Source organism: Passer montanus, unplaced genomic scaffold, assembly GCF_014805655.1.
Source record: "Passer montanus isolate IOZ18808 unplaced genomic scaffold, ASM1480565v1 scaffold55, whole genome shotgun sequence".
In the NCBI taxonomy this organism is placed as follows: domain Eukaryota; kingdom Metazoa; phylum Chordata; class Aves; order Passeriformes; family Passeridae; genus Passer; species Passer montanus.
The window spans coordinates 1,719,684-1,733,978 of NW_024370485.1; the positions used below are offsets into that span (position 1 = coordinate 1,719,684).

At 48.8% G+C, this 14,295-nt stretch overlaps 1 protein-coding gene across 1 annotated transcript; it reads right to left on the bottom strand.

The window, feature by feature from the left end:
- Positions 1 to 275: 275 nt before the first annotated feature.
- Positions 276 to 9,101, bottom strand: TAB1 (TGF-beta activated kinase 1 (MAP3K7) binding protein 1). The gene is made up of 11 exons (XM_039725560.1): positions 8,985 to 9,101; positions 8,054 to 8,190; positions 7,708 to 7,861; positions 7,007 to 7,093; positions 6,318 to 6,456; positions 5,737 to 5,850; positions 3,248 to 3,359; positions 2,997 to 3,141; positions 2,400 to 2,622; positions 1,961 to 2,117; positions 276 to 963 (listed from the first exon to the last, which is right to left on the bottom strand). Exons 1-11 carry the CDS (start codon positions 9,015 to 9,017, stop codon positions 756 to 758), a joined length of 1,509 nt encoding a protein of 502 aa, XP_039581494.1. The 5' UTR covers positions 9,018 to 9,101; the 3' UTR covers positions 276 to 755.
- Positions 9,102 to 14,295: the final 5,194 nt, after the last annotated feature.

Sequence of the window (14,295 nt, forward strand, 5' to 3'; positions counted from 1 at the left end):
CCTGCATTAAGGGAAAAAACATCATTTTTACCTACAAAAACAATAACCTGTATTTATGGTTTGACTCTAAGCCAGCATTCAGTGCCAAAGCTCAGCAAATATGTAAACAAAGAACTTATGCTTTTAAGTCACCTGCAAGGCTTCAGGCCACTTTTTCAGCAGAAGTTTTCCTCCTGCAAGGTGCAAGCCTCTGTTCAGGAGGAACAGAAGGTTTCACGAGGAGGAGCTGTCACACCCACACACGACATTACAAGGAAGAGAGCAAGCCGCACGGGTGCCAATGACTGTAGCTATAAGTTATTTATTCTGCAAAATAGAGGTATCTTCTATGGAGTTGAACACTGGAATCACAGCATTATGAATTGAGTTGTGGAAACATTATGACAGCACACACACACACACGCAGGCACACACGTGTACGCCTACACACGCGCACACACGCAGCCTTCGGACGGGCCTGATCCTGCAGGATCCACAAGGAGCCCTCTCCACACCTTTATTTGCAAAAACCTGCAGTGAGGGCTGCATTCCAGACCCCTTCCCCTGTTCACAGGGCTTCCCAGGGCTGGGCAGGATTGGGAGCATGGCACAGGCAACACGTGTGTAGTGCACAAGATCCCCTGCTCAGTGTGCAGCACATCCTGGACAGGAGCTAGCTCTGGGCAGAAGGCAGCCCTCAGTGGAACACTCTCACCCTTGCCTCAGTCTCTGCTCACACAGACGAGCACAAGGCATCTGCAGGAAGCAGACACAAGTTAGGACACAGTCAGTGCTCCCTGCTCGCCATGGTCCATGTTCCAAAGCCGGTAAAACTCTGCAAAATCCACGTAGGGCTCCACACGGCCATCCTCATCCGGCTGGAGCGAGTGGGTGGGGCGGGAGCGGAAGAGACCTCCATCTGAACTCGAGCTGCTGCTCTGCGTGTGAGTGTTGGTCGACTGCAGCGTCACAGTTGGGCTTTGGCTGAGGAGGGAAAAAGAGAGAACATAAACATCTTTATTCTACTCCACCTGATGCACCGGACAAGAAAAGCAACAGAACAAGCACCGGTTTCTCCACAGATCAAGCTGTTCTAGCAGACAGGTAAAAAGTTGCAGTCACTTGCTCAATGAGAGCACTCAAAGTGTTGAGAACTGATTGGAATTGACAAACACCAAAAGTATCTGATTCACATTAACTGGAAGGCCTTAAGTACAACCAGGCATCTGAGGAACAGAGAGGAAGCAGAAAAAAACAGGCATGCACTCTGCTGGCCTCCCCATACCCAGAACAGCATGAGCTTTACGGGAAGAGTCTGGCAGCAAGGAAAGCTATTCTTGCATGACCTGTGCTGCAGCCAAAGCAGCTCCAGTGCGTCAGCCTCATTGTTTCTGGAGCTGCAGAGCACAATACCCACAGCGCTTCTTCACTGTGCAGCGAGTACATACCACACTGTGCCAAGGGCTCAACCTAAACCACAGCCACTAACTAGCATGACCCTGCAGAGTGGATCCAAAGAGAACCCAATTCTAACCTTTAGCCACCTTTTTTTTCCCCTGGGCTGTGCCTGTAATCAGCAGCGCAGCCTCTCCAGGAGCCTTACAGGTGACCTGCATAATCCCTCTTCCTTGCTGCAATGAAGGGCACCCACACTCCCTCTGTACCTAACACACTTGGCACACGAGGTCCAAAGAGAAGGGCTGCTCACTGCCAGAATGCCCTCCATGAACAGCAGCAGATGCTGCTCCCAAGGCATGTCGCCAGAGCAGGCTTCAGAGCTGTTGCTTCACTCATTCCCACTCCTCACACAATCGCTTTCCAGCTAACACATTATGCTGGCTGTCAAAGCTGTAGTTGGGGGGAGCACACTCCAGATAAGGGACTGACTGACAGGTAACTGACAGCTGTCTCTGCTTTTCAACCACTTTATACAGTGTGAGGTGCAGGGAAAACTCTGGGTAGCGAGAGAGCAGGACTTTACTTAGTGAGGGTGGGAGTGGCTTCATCCAGAGTTGAGCTGCTGTGGGCACCATTGACCATCTGGCCTTGAGAAGGCATGACAAGAGACAGCGTGACACTTGTCTTGCTTGTGCTTTGGGAGCTGGAATATGGCACAGAGACTGGGTAGACACGGCCTCCTGAGAAGGGAGAAAACAGAAGTTATAAAATGCAGTTCAGACATGAGCAACTGGGGGTGCAGCACAACAGCAAAAAAACCCAAGAATTTGTATCAAAGTGCCCTTGATGCTGTACTGCGTCCTGTCAAATTGTCACAGATTCCACATCTCAAAAGTCAGTAATCTTGTTTAATAAGAAAATTCCTTCTATACCAACTACCTCCTCTCCCAGTGTGAGTGCTGGATCAATCAAGAGATCTTATCTCCCTCACCCCATTTTGTTACATTCTCTCCCCAACACACCTTGCGTTGGTGTCAGTGTGGGCTGGCTCATCTCACCCAGAGGGTACCCAAAATTCCTCACAAGCAGTGTCATGTCTTCGTGACGGGGACAGAACTTGGACCGCTCCCCACCACTGGCAAAAGTGTCACAGTGAATGCGCTTAACCCGGTCCACCACTGCTTGTGCCACAGCATCCAGTGACGTCTGCTTGGCAAACTCTGTGGCTATCATGGCTGCAATTTCCTGAGCAGAGAAGGGGAAAGAAAGAAAAATCACCAGAGGAAAGATTTCTAGGAGATTTTGGAGGAAACCTTTTCCTGCCATCTGATCTAAGGGTTTTTATGGTAACTCATCTGACTGTGATGCTTACCTGCTGATAATGTGCCTTGAGTCATCCCACTCCCTCTAATGGGCTACTCCTAAGGGACAGGCAGCTGCCTAGAAGAACGGGCTTGGCAAAGCAACTCCCATATCATTAGACTGGAATGGGGTGGCACAGGCATTCAGCTTGCCCAGCACTGACAGCAGAGATGAGGAGGACAGCCCGTAAGAGAGCAGCTGACATCACTGGAGTGAGTCAATACCCATGGGAATGTTTCCCTTATGAGCAGGCTCACCTGGTTGGCCTGCCCAGGCCCATGAGCTGCCTCCAGTGCTTTGTAGAGCCCTTCAGACATGAGCACTAAGAAGCCCGTCACCCCATCCAGCGAGTGCCCTCCGTGGATTTCAGGCTCTGCTATGATGGGCTTAGATTTAGCAGCACTGGAAAGAGACAGTAATTTAGCATTTAATGGTGACACAGTAGGTGAGAATGGAGTGATCACGAAGAAAAGGAGGGATTGAAACCCCACAGTTGAGTTTTTCTGACCTGAGCAGTTCAATATCAGTATAGCCGTACTTGACTTTGTAATCTCCAATGCGCCGAGTGCTTTCCTGCCCACGGATAGTTCCCACTTGTTTTATTTTCCCTGCATCCAAGCCTGTCAGATGGAAAATCAAAAATGCTTCATTAACTTTGTGAGACTTGCAGAACTTCCTCTGAGAAAAGAAATATCCACAGTTACATAAAAGTGTAAGACAAAATGAGACACCAAAGAATCATCAGGAGCTAAACAGGGAGAAGAGGAATATCTGTGTTTGAAGGGACACCTTTTCACTAGATCCAGCCTGGGAAGGAGAGAGAAGGAGGGAGACACACACAGCTCAACAGGCATACTCTGAATGCAACAGCTGGCCCTGAGACAAAGTCCACATCCTGGTCCAAAGCCACCAGCAGCAGCTGGCCTGGCTGCACAGGCATTTGCCGAAAGGCAGGGGAACATCTGCGCCTGCCAGCTCTGGACTGTGTGATGGGAGGAGAAGGCAGGAATGAGGAAAATGTATGTGAAGGATTCTGCTTTTTCTTCCACCTGTAACTGACCCCTGCTCCTAGAGCTCCACATGGCAATTTCACTAATACATGAGACTGCAGAGAGAGGCTGTGGAGTTTCCCTCACTGGAGGCATTCAAGAACCTGTACAACGTGCTCAGGGATGACCCTCCTTGAGGAGGAGCTTGGACCACTGTGGTCCCTTCCAACCTTACCCATGCTGTGATTCTGACAAAAGAACTTTCTACAAGAGGCACTGATTTTGCCCAAGTGCTCAAATTGATGTGGTCTACTCCAAAAATAAGAAGAATGATCAAGCAAGTATTTATTTAAATAAACTTAAGGTGATATAGGGCCTAGGAAGTAATCCCATCTTGAAGAAGGTTCTAACAGGGACCATCTGAGTGCTGCTACTGTTTGAGGCAGGACTTGGAGCAGATGAATCCACTTACCTGGTCTGTTCTGGCAACCCCCCTTCCCTCATTATACCTAGAGCTATCAGCCAGAAAAGATTGAGGTTTTATCTCAGGATGACTGTCCTCAGTACAAGGTGAAGGCAGGGGTCCAGCAGAAACTCTCCCTTTGAGTCAAACCAAGCCTTGCTGCACAGATGGCTCCACACCTACCCCAGCAGTAAGACACAAATCCTCCATCTGCTGCAGACCACAGCTGACTCATCAACATGGCCTGGCTCATTTGCCAGCTCCTGGCAGGGAGGTACATGCCACTGACAGACACAAACACAGGGAGGCTCCCAGGACGCCAAGAGAAGTCATGTCTAAATCACAGCAACTCTCCCAGGGTACTGAGCAAGCTGTGATGTGCCAGCTGAAGAACCACAACATCACAAGACCTCTCCCACCCCTCCCCCAAGACAGGGGTGGCACAGGCACCATCCTGACAAATGCTATCTCCACTACCTCATCACTGTGCTTCAACCTAGCCCCAAAACCCCCCTTGGACCCCTAAAACAGCCTGTGCACACTGTCTTGTTCCACAGGGACTGTAGGCAGCAGCACCAGTGCTGTGCCAAGTTAAGGCTGGTACATGTAACAGATCCCTGTTCTCCTATGGACTGCAGGTATACTCTGCATTTTTGGTAGTAAAAACACTCAAAAAGTCTCTTTCCCTGGATTCTTGTATTCAGTGTTCTGTTTCACAGCATACATCAGTAGTGCAGAGTAGAAATAGAATAAAACAAGACCTAGTAGCAGGAATTACCACATCAACAGCCTCACCCAATAAGAATATATCTGCCAGGTGAATCTAATGAAGAATGCCACCTTAGATCTACCTAAATAAAAGTACAGGGCCCAAGTATCTCAATAAGAAGAATCTGGAACTGACAATCACAGAAGTGGTCTGGGTTAGCTCTAGACCAAGAAAGCAAACGTGTCAAACATTGTAAAGGAAAAGAGAAATTGCCTAAAGCAAAATGTCAGCACTAAGAGTTCCGTAGTTACTGATGTGAGAGAAGTAAATGCCAGTGCTTGGCCTGGCTCTGTCTGAAGTGAAGCTGCTTTTTTCCAGCAGCAGCTAGTACAAAGGCAAATTGAAATGTACCATCTTGAGGGTGAGGCATAACACAGAACTTAAAGCAGCATAAACTGTGGTTTGCCTCCACAGGAGCCATCATATATTGTCTGCTTCACTTCTACCCTCTGGCTCTGTGCTTCCACTCCTGCCTTCCTATCGACCGCAGCAACAGCTGGAGGGCAAATCAATGCCACTCTGGCAGCTGGACACAAAACTAGCACTCAAAACTTGAAACAAAAGCATAGTTTTCTGCTGGGTCAGTGAGATGAGCTTACTGTAGCCCCAGAATGACCAGAAAGGCACAAAAAGAAGGCACTGAACTTGTCATCTGAAAACACAGTAAGCTTCTTTTTGTGGTTATTTATTGTTCCTGTGGCTTGAGTCATTCTTGGTGCCCCAGATAAACAGTCATGCGATGTTCTCAGCTAAGAACATGAAACCCAAATACTCACCCAGCTGAGAGAAGCGAAAAAGTTCATCTTCATTCTCTGTCGTGTGGTCCACGTTGAGCTGAGTCACCTGCAGCCCATCCACAGTGGACTTGCACAGCAGTGCCCGATTGGTACCTGCAGTGGGAGCAGCGAGATGAGGCACCAGATAGCTCTGCCATTAACAGGGAGACACAGCCAAAGGGAAAAGGAACAGAGACGGGAATAAAGACAGAAAAGAAGAGAAAGGCTCATGTACTGTCTCATCGTGATCTCCAAAAAGCAGCCTTGCTAGTAGCATAGTAAGGGCCTGCTAGGCAGCTCTCCAGCCAGACCTGAGCTGCTACCTCCCAAGAAAGTTCTGTATTTCACAGTGAACCTGCACTCCTCCTCTCAACCCGTTTTCCCTCTGTTCTTTGGCCACACACACCACACCAGCTGGGATGAAGAGCCAGGCTGACTTCAAGTGCTTGTGTAAGCAGCAAACATTGCTGCTTGGCCACAGACCAAAGGAACTGTCCCTCCATTCAAATGTCTTTTACTTCCTAGAGCCCCTGCCACCCTCAGGAATGCTGGGACTGAGCCACTGCCAAAAACCAACTCACCCACATTGGCGATGTAGAGTTTGTTGTTGAGAACGACAGCCACAATAGCCATGGCTCCTCCAGAGATCTCCTGCTCCACAACCTTCAACCTCTCCACAATCTTCTGGTACTGAGGAGGGAGCTGGTGGTGAGGGACACCCTGGAAGCCAAAATGAGGGGGAAGCTTAAACACACAGTCCACAACACAGAAATCACAGCTGGAATAAAATCCTGCAGGGACAGGACTCATCTTGGTATGTCATAGCCTTGTGTCATGTACAAGACATAAAATTTTCTGTTCAGTCCTATCGAATGACACAGCTATGATATAATTCTGGAGAGGACAGTCCAGTACACTTGAAGAACAGAGCCCATATTTGCCCAGATTCCATGCAAATTTGAGGCCTTTCATCTGCATGGCTTTGTCCTGGAAGAGCCACATGTACAGGCCAAATTCCTCTCTGTGATACACTCAGCTCCTTACTCAGATAACCAGAGTCAGGTCTAAGCAGTGCAGTATGAACAGTGGGAACTCTGGGAAATGGAGCACGGCACTTGCTTCACTTCATGCAAGCTTCCAGAAGAGAACCATGGAGAAGAAACTTTCACTTACAGCCTCCCTTGGATCAAACTGACTAATATGCCCAAACCTCATCCAGCAAGCTGGAAGGTGGGACCTCCAGCAAACTCTGTTCTTAAGGTTACATTACCTCTGGTAGCTGAGACTGCAGGCTGGCCTTCTCTGCTAAGGCATCATCAATGGACTCCAGGAAACTTCTTTCCACCACATCAAAAGCCTAAAAAAGGCCATAAAGAGAAACAAAGAACTTATCTGATGCCTACAGACTTTGGGGCTACTCATCCTCACCTCTCTAAGACCAGCTCATAAGAGTGGATGATCACTGCACATACAGACTTTCAAGGACCACTACAGCACATTGAAACACATTTGTTTCAGCACAACTAGTTAACAGCTTGTAAAAACAATCTGCAACAACTCAAAACAGAAGACAACACCATAAAAATTACATTCACAGCAATGTCAGAGACCTATCTGATCTTGTGTGTTGATCCTGTCACTCAAGAAAGCACACTCACAAATCCATCTCCCCACACATTAACTTCTCCCCTTCACTCACTGTCATCTCCCTCACAGGCTGACTTGTTCCTACACGTCCAGGGAAAGCTGGCTGCAGCTTCCTGGAGAGCTCTCAGCACTGTGCTGACGGAGCCAGGGGACAGATGGGATGAGGCAGGAGTGAAACAAAGCACTACAGATGCTCAGGATGAGTGCAACTGCAACCACCAGATGTTTCCAACCCCCACAGAAACCAGATGCTGCTCCCCCGATGGCAAAGAGGAGGTGGGTAATGCAAGAAGCAGGAGCTGCTCCCACTCAAAGCTTCTTTACCTGCAGCAGCACTCGACGCACGTCAGCATCGCTGTGGTCTGCGTGGAGCTGGCCCAGCAGCAGCTCTGCAGACAGCCTCTGACCCACAAAGTTGGTGACTCGGTTGCCATCATAACCATTGAAGACACCATAGAGGTAGCAGTTGTTCTCACTCCTGCCAAGAGGGCAGAAGCAAAGAGGTCACACAGATCTCTGTAAGGCACAGATACAAGTCGCAAGTTCCTGTAGACACCTCTTGTGTGCTCAGGCCCCACCCTCTTCTTCCACTCCTGTGTGACAAACTAAATACCTCTTCTACCTGCACTTGTGCCAGCAGGAGTCAGTGTCCCAGGTACAACCCACTTACCTGAACTTTAACCAGTTATCTTCCAAGGGGTGACCCTCTGTCCCCTTGCCATCTGCACTGTAGGAACGGTTTGGAGCTGAGCCCACCCCAGAGAGATGGCAGGAAGGTAAGTCATCTGTCCAGCTGGGCTGCTGTTCCTGGCAGGAAGAGGAAAGAGACCATGTAAACCCCAAGCAGGCTGGAGTGAAGATCATGGTCCAGTACAGGTCACCAGTCCACTGCCACCCTCTTCTCAGCCCTCCTCCTTTTGGTACCTAATAGCACAGTCAGTAACTCCAAGTTTCCCCTCTGCAGAACAACATCACTTACCACATCCCTTCCCCCTGAAGCTGAGCTCTGGCTGCACTTCGGCTCTTGTTAAGAAACCAGATGCGAAATTTGCACACAAGTTTTGCACTCCACAAAGCAGCACAGCAGAGCACAGCACTAGCTTAGCTATTCCTATGGTGAACCAGACCCTCATGCACCCCTGGCACGGAGTGCAGGGAAAGCTCTGGACTCTCCCAGGACTACTCAACCAGGACAAGGGACTGGGGCCTGATGCTGCAGCCAGCAATTACAGAAACATGCTTGGGGCCGCCATCTCCAGCCAGGCCTGCAGGCGCCAGCTGCCCCTCACAGCGGGCACCCCGAAGGCCCGCAGCACCGGCACGGCCCCCCGGCCACCTGTGGCCACCGCGCGCTGCAGAGCGGCCGGACAGCGCAGCGCGGGGGTGGCTGACCATGAGGGACCCCCGCAGTCCGGGCCCCCTGCCCTGAGGGGGCACAGGGGGCGGGAGAGCAGCACCCCACCGCCGCACGGCGGGGGGACCTCCCCTTCCTCCCGCTTCCCTCACGGCAGCGCGGGGGGCGGGCGAGGAGGAGGCCCGGGGAGTCCCTCGCACCCACCTGGGGGGTGCGTGTGCGCGGAGGGGGGGAAGATGCCACTCACACTCTGCAGCAGACTCCTCCTCTGCGCCGCCATCTTGCAGCGGGAGCGGCCGCCCTCCGCCCGCCCTCCGCCGCCGCGGCCCGGCCCGGCCGCTCGGGCCCCGCCCCGCGGGAGGCGGCGCCGGCAGCGCCCGGACGGGCTCGGGGCTGGAGCCCGGGAGGTGTGCCCGGAGCCCGGGAGGTGTGCCCGGAGCCCGCGAGGTGTGCCCGGAGCCCGGGAGGTGTGCCCGGAGCCCGGGAGGTGTGCCCGGCCTTGCGCCTTCCTCCTGCTCTGCGCCCCGTGCCGGCGTCTCCAGTGCTTACCCGTGGCCTTCAGGTGCGTGAGAAGGAAGCGCCTGTTGGCCGCCACTGCCAGCGTGTGTGTGTGGAGGAGGAGGAAAGAGGGGCAGGGCTGTGAGGATCATATAATCATGGTGTGAAAAATGTGTATTTTATGATTGGTTCTTCGCAAGTATTAAAATGAATATTGTGTGTGTATGTTAGAAAGTTAGGCTGTATTAATTTTCGTAAATATAGTTTTAGGTTATAACATAATGTTAAAATAGAAACTATGCTATGCAAGATATTTGTTTAAGAAAGGACTCGCACCAGATAGGACACCTAAATCTTTCAGAGAAAGGGAATTTATTGCTCCCTTATCAGCAAACTAACTTCTTCCCACCTCGCTCAGGCAGGAAGATGGCATGAGAATTAAGAGGAAGAAATTGACAGTGACCAGACAGAATCCTGTGTTTGAATGGAATTTATGCATCGTGTATGAGATGTATGAATATGCAACAGGCAGTTGTTTTTAAAGGTTAATCCTCTGTTAACGGGGGTCCTTTTTCAGGCTTGTGTTGCCCTGAAAAAGGTACCCGGACGTCCGTATCTCTTTGTTTTTATTGTCTCATATTGTCCTAACCTCAAATGTTCAAATTTTATTATTTTAATTACATTACTATTTTTATAACAATTTTATTACTATTAAAGTTTTAAAATTTCAAAAACAAGTGATTGGCGTTTTTCACAATGAGATCATCAGGGTTGGAAGAGATGTCTGAGATCGTCCAGTCCAACTGTCCGCCCAGCACTGCCACTGAAAGCCCTAAGCTACATCACCCAGCGCCAGATCCAGATGAGATGGGAACACCCCCATCACCTCCGTGGGCAGCTTATCCCAGTCCCTACCACCATAACAGGGGGGAAAGAAAATATCCCGTCTCAGCTTTTTAGCTCTCACTGCAGGCACAGTAGAAGAAACCAGCCCTGACCTCACTATAACCTCTTTTTATATGTTGTAGAGAGCAATGAGGTCTCTTCTTAGCCTCCTCTTTAGACTAAATAACCCAGGTCCCTTAGCAGTTCCACAGAGGATGTGTTTTCTAGATCTTTCACAAGCCCTGTTGCCCTTCACTGGACCTGCTCCAGCATCTCAATGTCGTTTTTAAAGTGAGGGGCCCAAAACTGAGCACAGTCCTCGAGGTGCAGTTGGTACTGCGAATCCTGGATCCTGTGAAATGGGATCACCCTGAGAGCCCTGAGGTAGCCTGGTGGTGAAATAGTTTTCTCAGTAGTGCATCATGTTCCAAGCAGCCTCTAGGCAAGACTCAGCCCAGGTACCAGCTCTCAGCTGCACCCTGTTCCAGAGGCACCACATGCATGGCATCCATCCGTCTCAGCTTGCAGTCTGTGTCCTGCCCTTTCCCTCTCTCTTCTGCAGGATGTACTAACAAGGATGTAGTTGGACCAGGTCCTCAGGGAAGCAGTAAGAAGGTGTCTAGGACAAATGACAAGTGGTTCTCAATCCTCACCTCAGTTTGGAGCAGTTCTTGCTAGGCTCGAGTCAGGCACAACAGTAAAATCACTTGTGTGCCTGCTTGAGCCATACAGACAAAGTCAGAGATCACTGATTTTTGCTCTTATTTAAGATCATTTCTTGGAAACATAGGCTGTTTCCATTGAATCAGCTCAGCTGGGGGAGGAGGGAAGACACAAGGTTCAATCTCACTGCTTTCTCAATATTATTAGTCAGCAGAGGAGCCCTCCAGGAGCGTGACTGGGGTATCTTAATGTGAGTGATGGCCAGCAGTCAGGCTGTGGCAGCGAGGGCTTCAGGAAGAGCCCTGTGTGTATTGTGGCTGCAGGGGCTCCAGTGTGACAGACGTGCAGTTTCAGGCATGGGCAGCAGCGCAGTTGTGGTGAGGGTGGGAGTGTTAAATAGTCTTGACTTCCAGCAGTGGCTCAATACACTCATAATGACATCTTTGTGGCAGATATATTCGTTTCAGATGCACTTCAGAAATAATTGCCGGTTAATTAACCTCATTCTGTGGAATGATGGCTTTTGCTGCAGGGGTTTTTGCCAGAGGATTCCAGCTTCTTTTCCTATTTGCCTATTGTTTTGTTACATTTCTTTCTTCAAAATATGCAAAGGTTACAGAACCTTCCCCTTCATGCAAGGCTCACAAATATACAGACATTCAACCAGAATTAGGTACACAGGCAGAATTACTTTTTTAAAAAGCTTCTATTATGCAAAGATAGAAGAAAATGCTAGATTTAGAACCTAGGTCTACAAACAAGTTTCCTCATGTTTAGGTTTCTGTATAAGCTTGGTCTCAGTGATATCATTCAGAGTATTCCTGTGGGTAAAGCTGTGAATAGGTACAAATAATTATAGGAATAGGTCTGAAGTATTTATTAGAAGTAGGATGGACAGATTTAGTACTGACAAAGATTTGTTTTCTTGCCAGTATCAAAAGAAGAATTCCCGGTCCTGCAGAAAAATGCACAGCACAGCGTTGTCCGTGTCATTAAAAGCTACAGGCAAGTGTCTTTGCTTTAAAACAGGATGACACTTCTTCAGCATTGCAGCAGCAGCTTATGGTTATTTAATGCCACTGAAGGTTGCAGTCATGTACCTTGATGAGCACAGTCAGACTCCGTCCTTGCTCAGAGCAACACTGAAATCAGCAAGGCTTTGGGTGTGCCTAGAGACTGTCAGCATGTATTGCATTGCAGGACTGGGAAGGAATTTAGGAGTAATTTCTGTCTTCTTCTATCCATAAGTGAGTCCTTTTGAAACTAACAAGAGCAGGGTCTGTGTGAGAGTGTGATAATGCAGAATGTGAAGTCAATGAGAGAGCAAAACAACTTTCCTAAAGATACAAGATAGAAAATCTGCCACTTTTCTTGTTTGTACAATGGCTTCTCACCTCTTGCAGTTAAAAATGTGCCCTGTTCCTAATTTAAATATCTGGCTTCAGTTCGTAGTCACTAATCTTTGTCATTTGGGTTTATATTTTTTCTGCCAGTTTGTGCTGGAATGCAGACCTGGTGCAAAGTATTTTTTTTCTTGGTGAAAATACTCGTGCCAGATTCTGCCTGGATACTCCTGTGGTTCTGTCATTGAGCTTCTGCCCTAACCTTGAGTCAGTCAATTAACTACTTGACCTGGAAAAAAAGTGGATAGGAGGATTTAGCAAACGAGGCCATTTGCAGCATTAAGTGCATGTTTGTCCAGCATTTCACAGTCCTCCAAAGGAATGTGCTGCAGAAGCTGGTGAGCTGCTGCATTAACATCTGCTCATTGAAAGCTTTATGCAGCACTTGGAAGATGAAATAGTGCACCGAGTTTCTGCTGGCTGTATTGATCAAACTGATTTTTAACCTCTGTTTATGCTTCTTACTTCTGCAAATCCTCTCAGAAATTGCTGTGCCGTATTCCCATGCAGCAAAGATCTCCTCAGGAATGCAGGATATTGGTCACTGAACCTCACCATCCATGCACAAGTAAATGAATTACATGATTCAGTGGTTACCAGATATACAGCTCCCCCTCTCTCATGGTGAATTCCCACATTTCTCATTCCTCCCTCTCTCTCTTTTTGTAATTACTCTCCCATTTTCTCAGTCCCCAAGTGCTAGGGATTGTACACACAGTATTCCTGGTTCCAAGCTGTACTGCTGCCTTCCTGGTTTTATGGAAGCTTTCTCTGCAGGAAAGGAAGAAGCGTGGTCACTATTCTGCTGGATGAAAGATGCATGAGTGAGCAACGTTCCATGGGAGCAGGGAGCTGGGGGCAGCCCCTGCACAGTGCTCTTGCAGGCGCTCAGGAACCAGGAAGCATTTACCACATTGCTGGCAGAAGCCATCACATCATTTCGTTTCCCTCTACTGATGATGTGTGAGATATGTTTAGGGAGACCTTTTTATCTGTTTGGATGCTAACAGAGGCTGGGGCTGGGAAGGAAAGCCATGATTTTCGGCAGAGCTTGCAGGAGGTGACGTGGAAAAAAGGAAAGGTCTCTCTGGCAGAGCCAGTTTGCCATACTCACTCTGCTCCCATGGCAGACACAAGGGGATGGTAGGGCCTCACACAGCTCCACCCCTGAGGTCACCTCACCTGCCTTCACCACTTCAGCCTGATGCTTCCCACAGGTACAGGTGCCCTAATGCTCCTCACTTCTTTGCAGGCCACTGTTTCCAGGCATGCTGGAAGGGCAGGGAAATAAGATGGGGCAATAAAAAGAACAAGTGTTAAGGAAGGAAAGCTGAAAACAACAGATTCCTTCCTGCAGCACCCTCTGTGAGAGCTGGAGAGCCAATGTGGAGAGCTACTGCCAGAGGGAGAATGATGAGAGTGTGCTGATCCCCCCAAGAGAGAGTGAAATACCTCTGCAAAACAGAGTTTGTACAGTTTTAGGCCAGATGGATATATGAGAGGGGGAAATGGGTTAATATAATTTTATTGATCTCCTTAATACACCAACCAGAGTTTCATCTTCTTGTGTCCTGGGATTATGTGAACTTTAAAAAAAAAGAAAACAACTTTATAACAGAATTGTTTCTAGATGTCATGGCTGCAGGGAGAAGCTTCAAAACATGACTCATAAGCATGTGAAATACCAGAGAGCAAAACTAAAGAGATTTCAAATGATTAGAAAACACAAACAAACTAGTAATGTTGGAGTCCTACTCATCTGAAATGCTTGCTTTTGGCAACATCTTGTCTCACCAGTTCTTAACACCACCTGTTGCCAACACAGATATTTGCCTTTCTGTGGGCTTGGTATCTCCACAAAACATCCACCCCAAAAGCTGTGACTGTAGGAAGGGTCTTTGTCCAAACAAAGATTAATCATGAGACAGATGGGTCGGTCCACCAACACTTTTGCATATAATCTGATGTGCAGCTGCAGTGTGTGCTCAGTAGTGGCCCCAGGAGGGGAGACAGTTTGGAGGACTGGCTGGAGCCTGTTCATGTTTACTGTCCTCAAACCCTACGAAGGTTGGGAAATGTGATACTCAGGTACTCGGGTGACAGACTCAT

Excerpts from the sequence above, each read along its gene's own strand:
- TAB1 (XM_039725560.1), bottom strand. The coding sequence starts at position 9,017 with ATGGCGGCGCAGAGGAGGAGTCTGCTGCAGAGT. Across the intron at positions 7,094-7,707 it reads TGCGTCGAGTGCTGCTGCAG|GCTTTTGATGTGGTGGAAAG; the intron begins GTAAAGAAGCTT and ends GGCCTTTTTTAG. Across the intron at positions 2,118-2,399 it reads CACACTGACACCAACGCAAG|GAGGCCGTGTCTACCCAGTC; the intron begins GTGTGTTGGGGA and ends CTCCCTTCTCAG.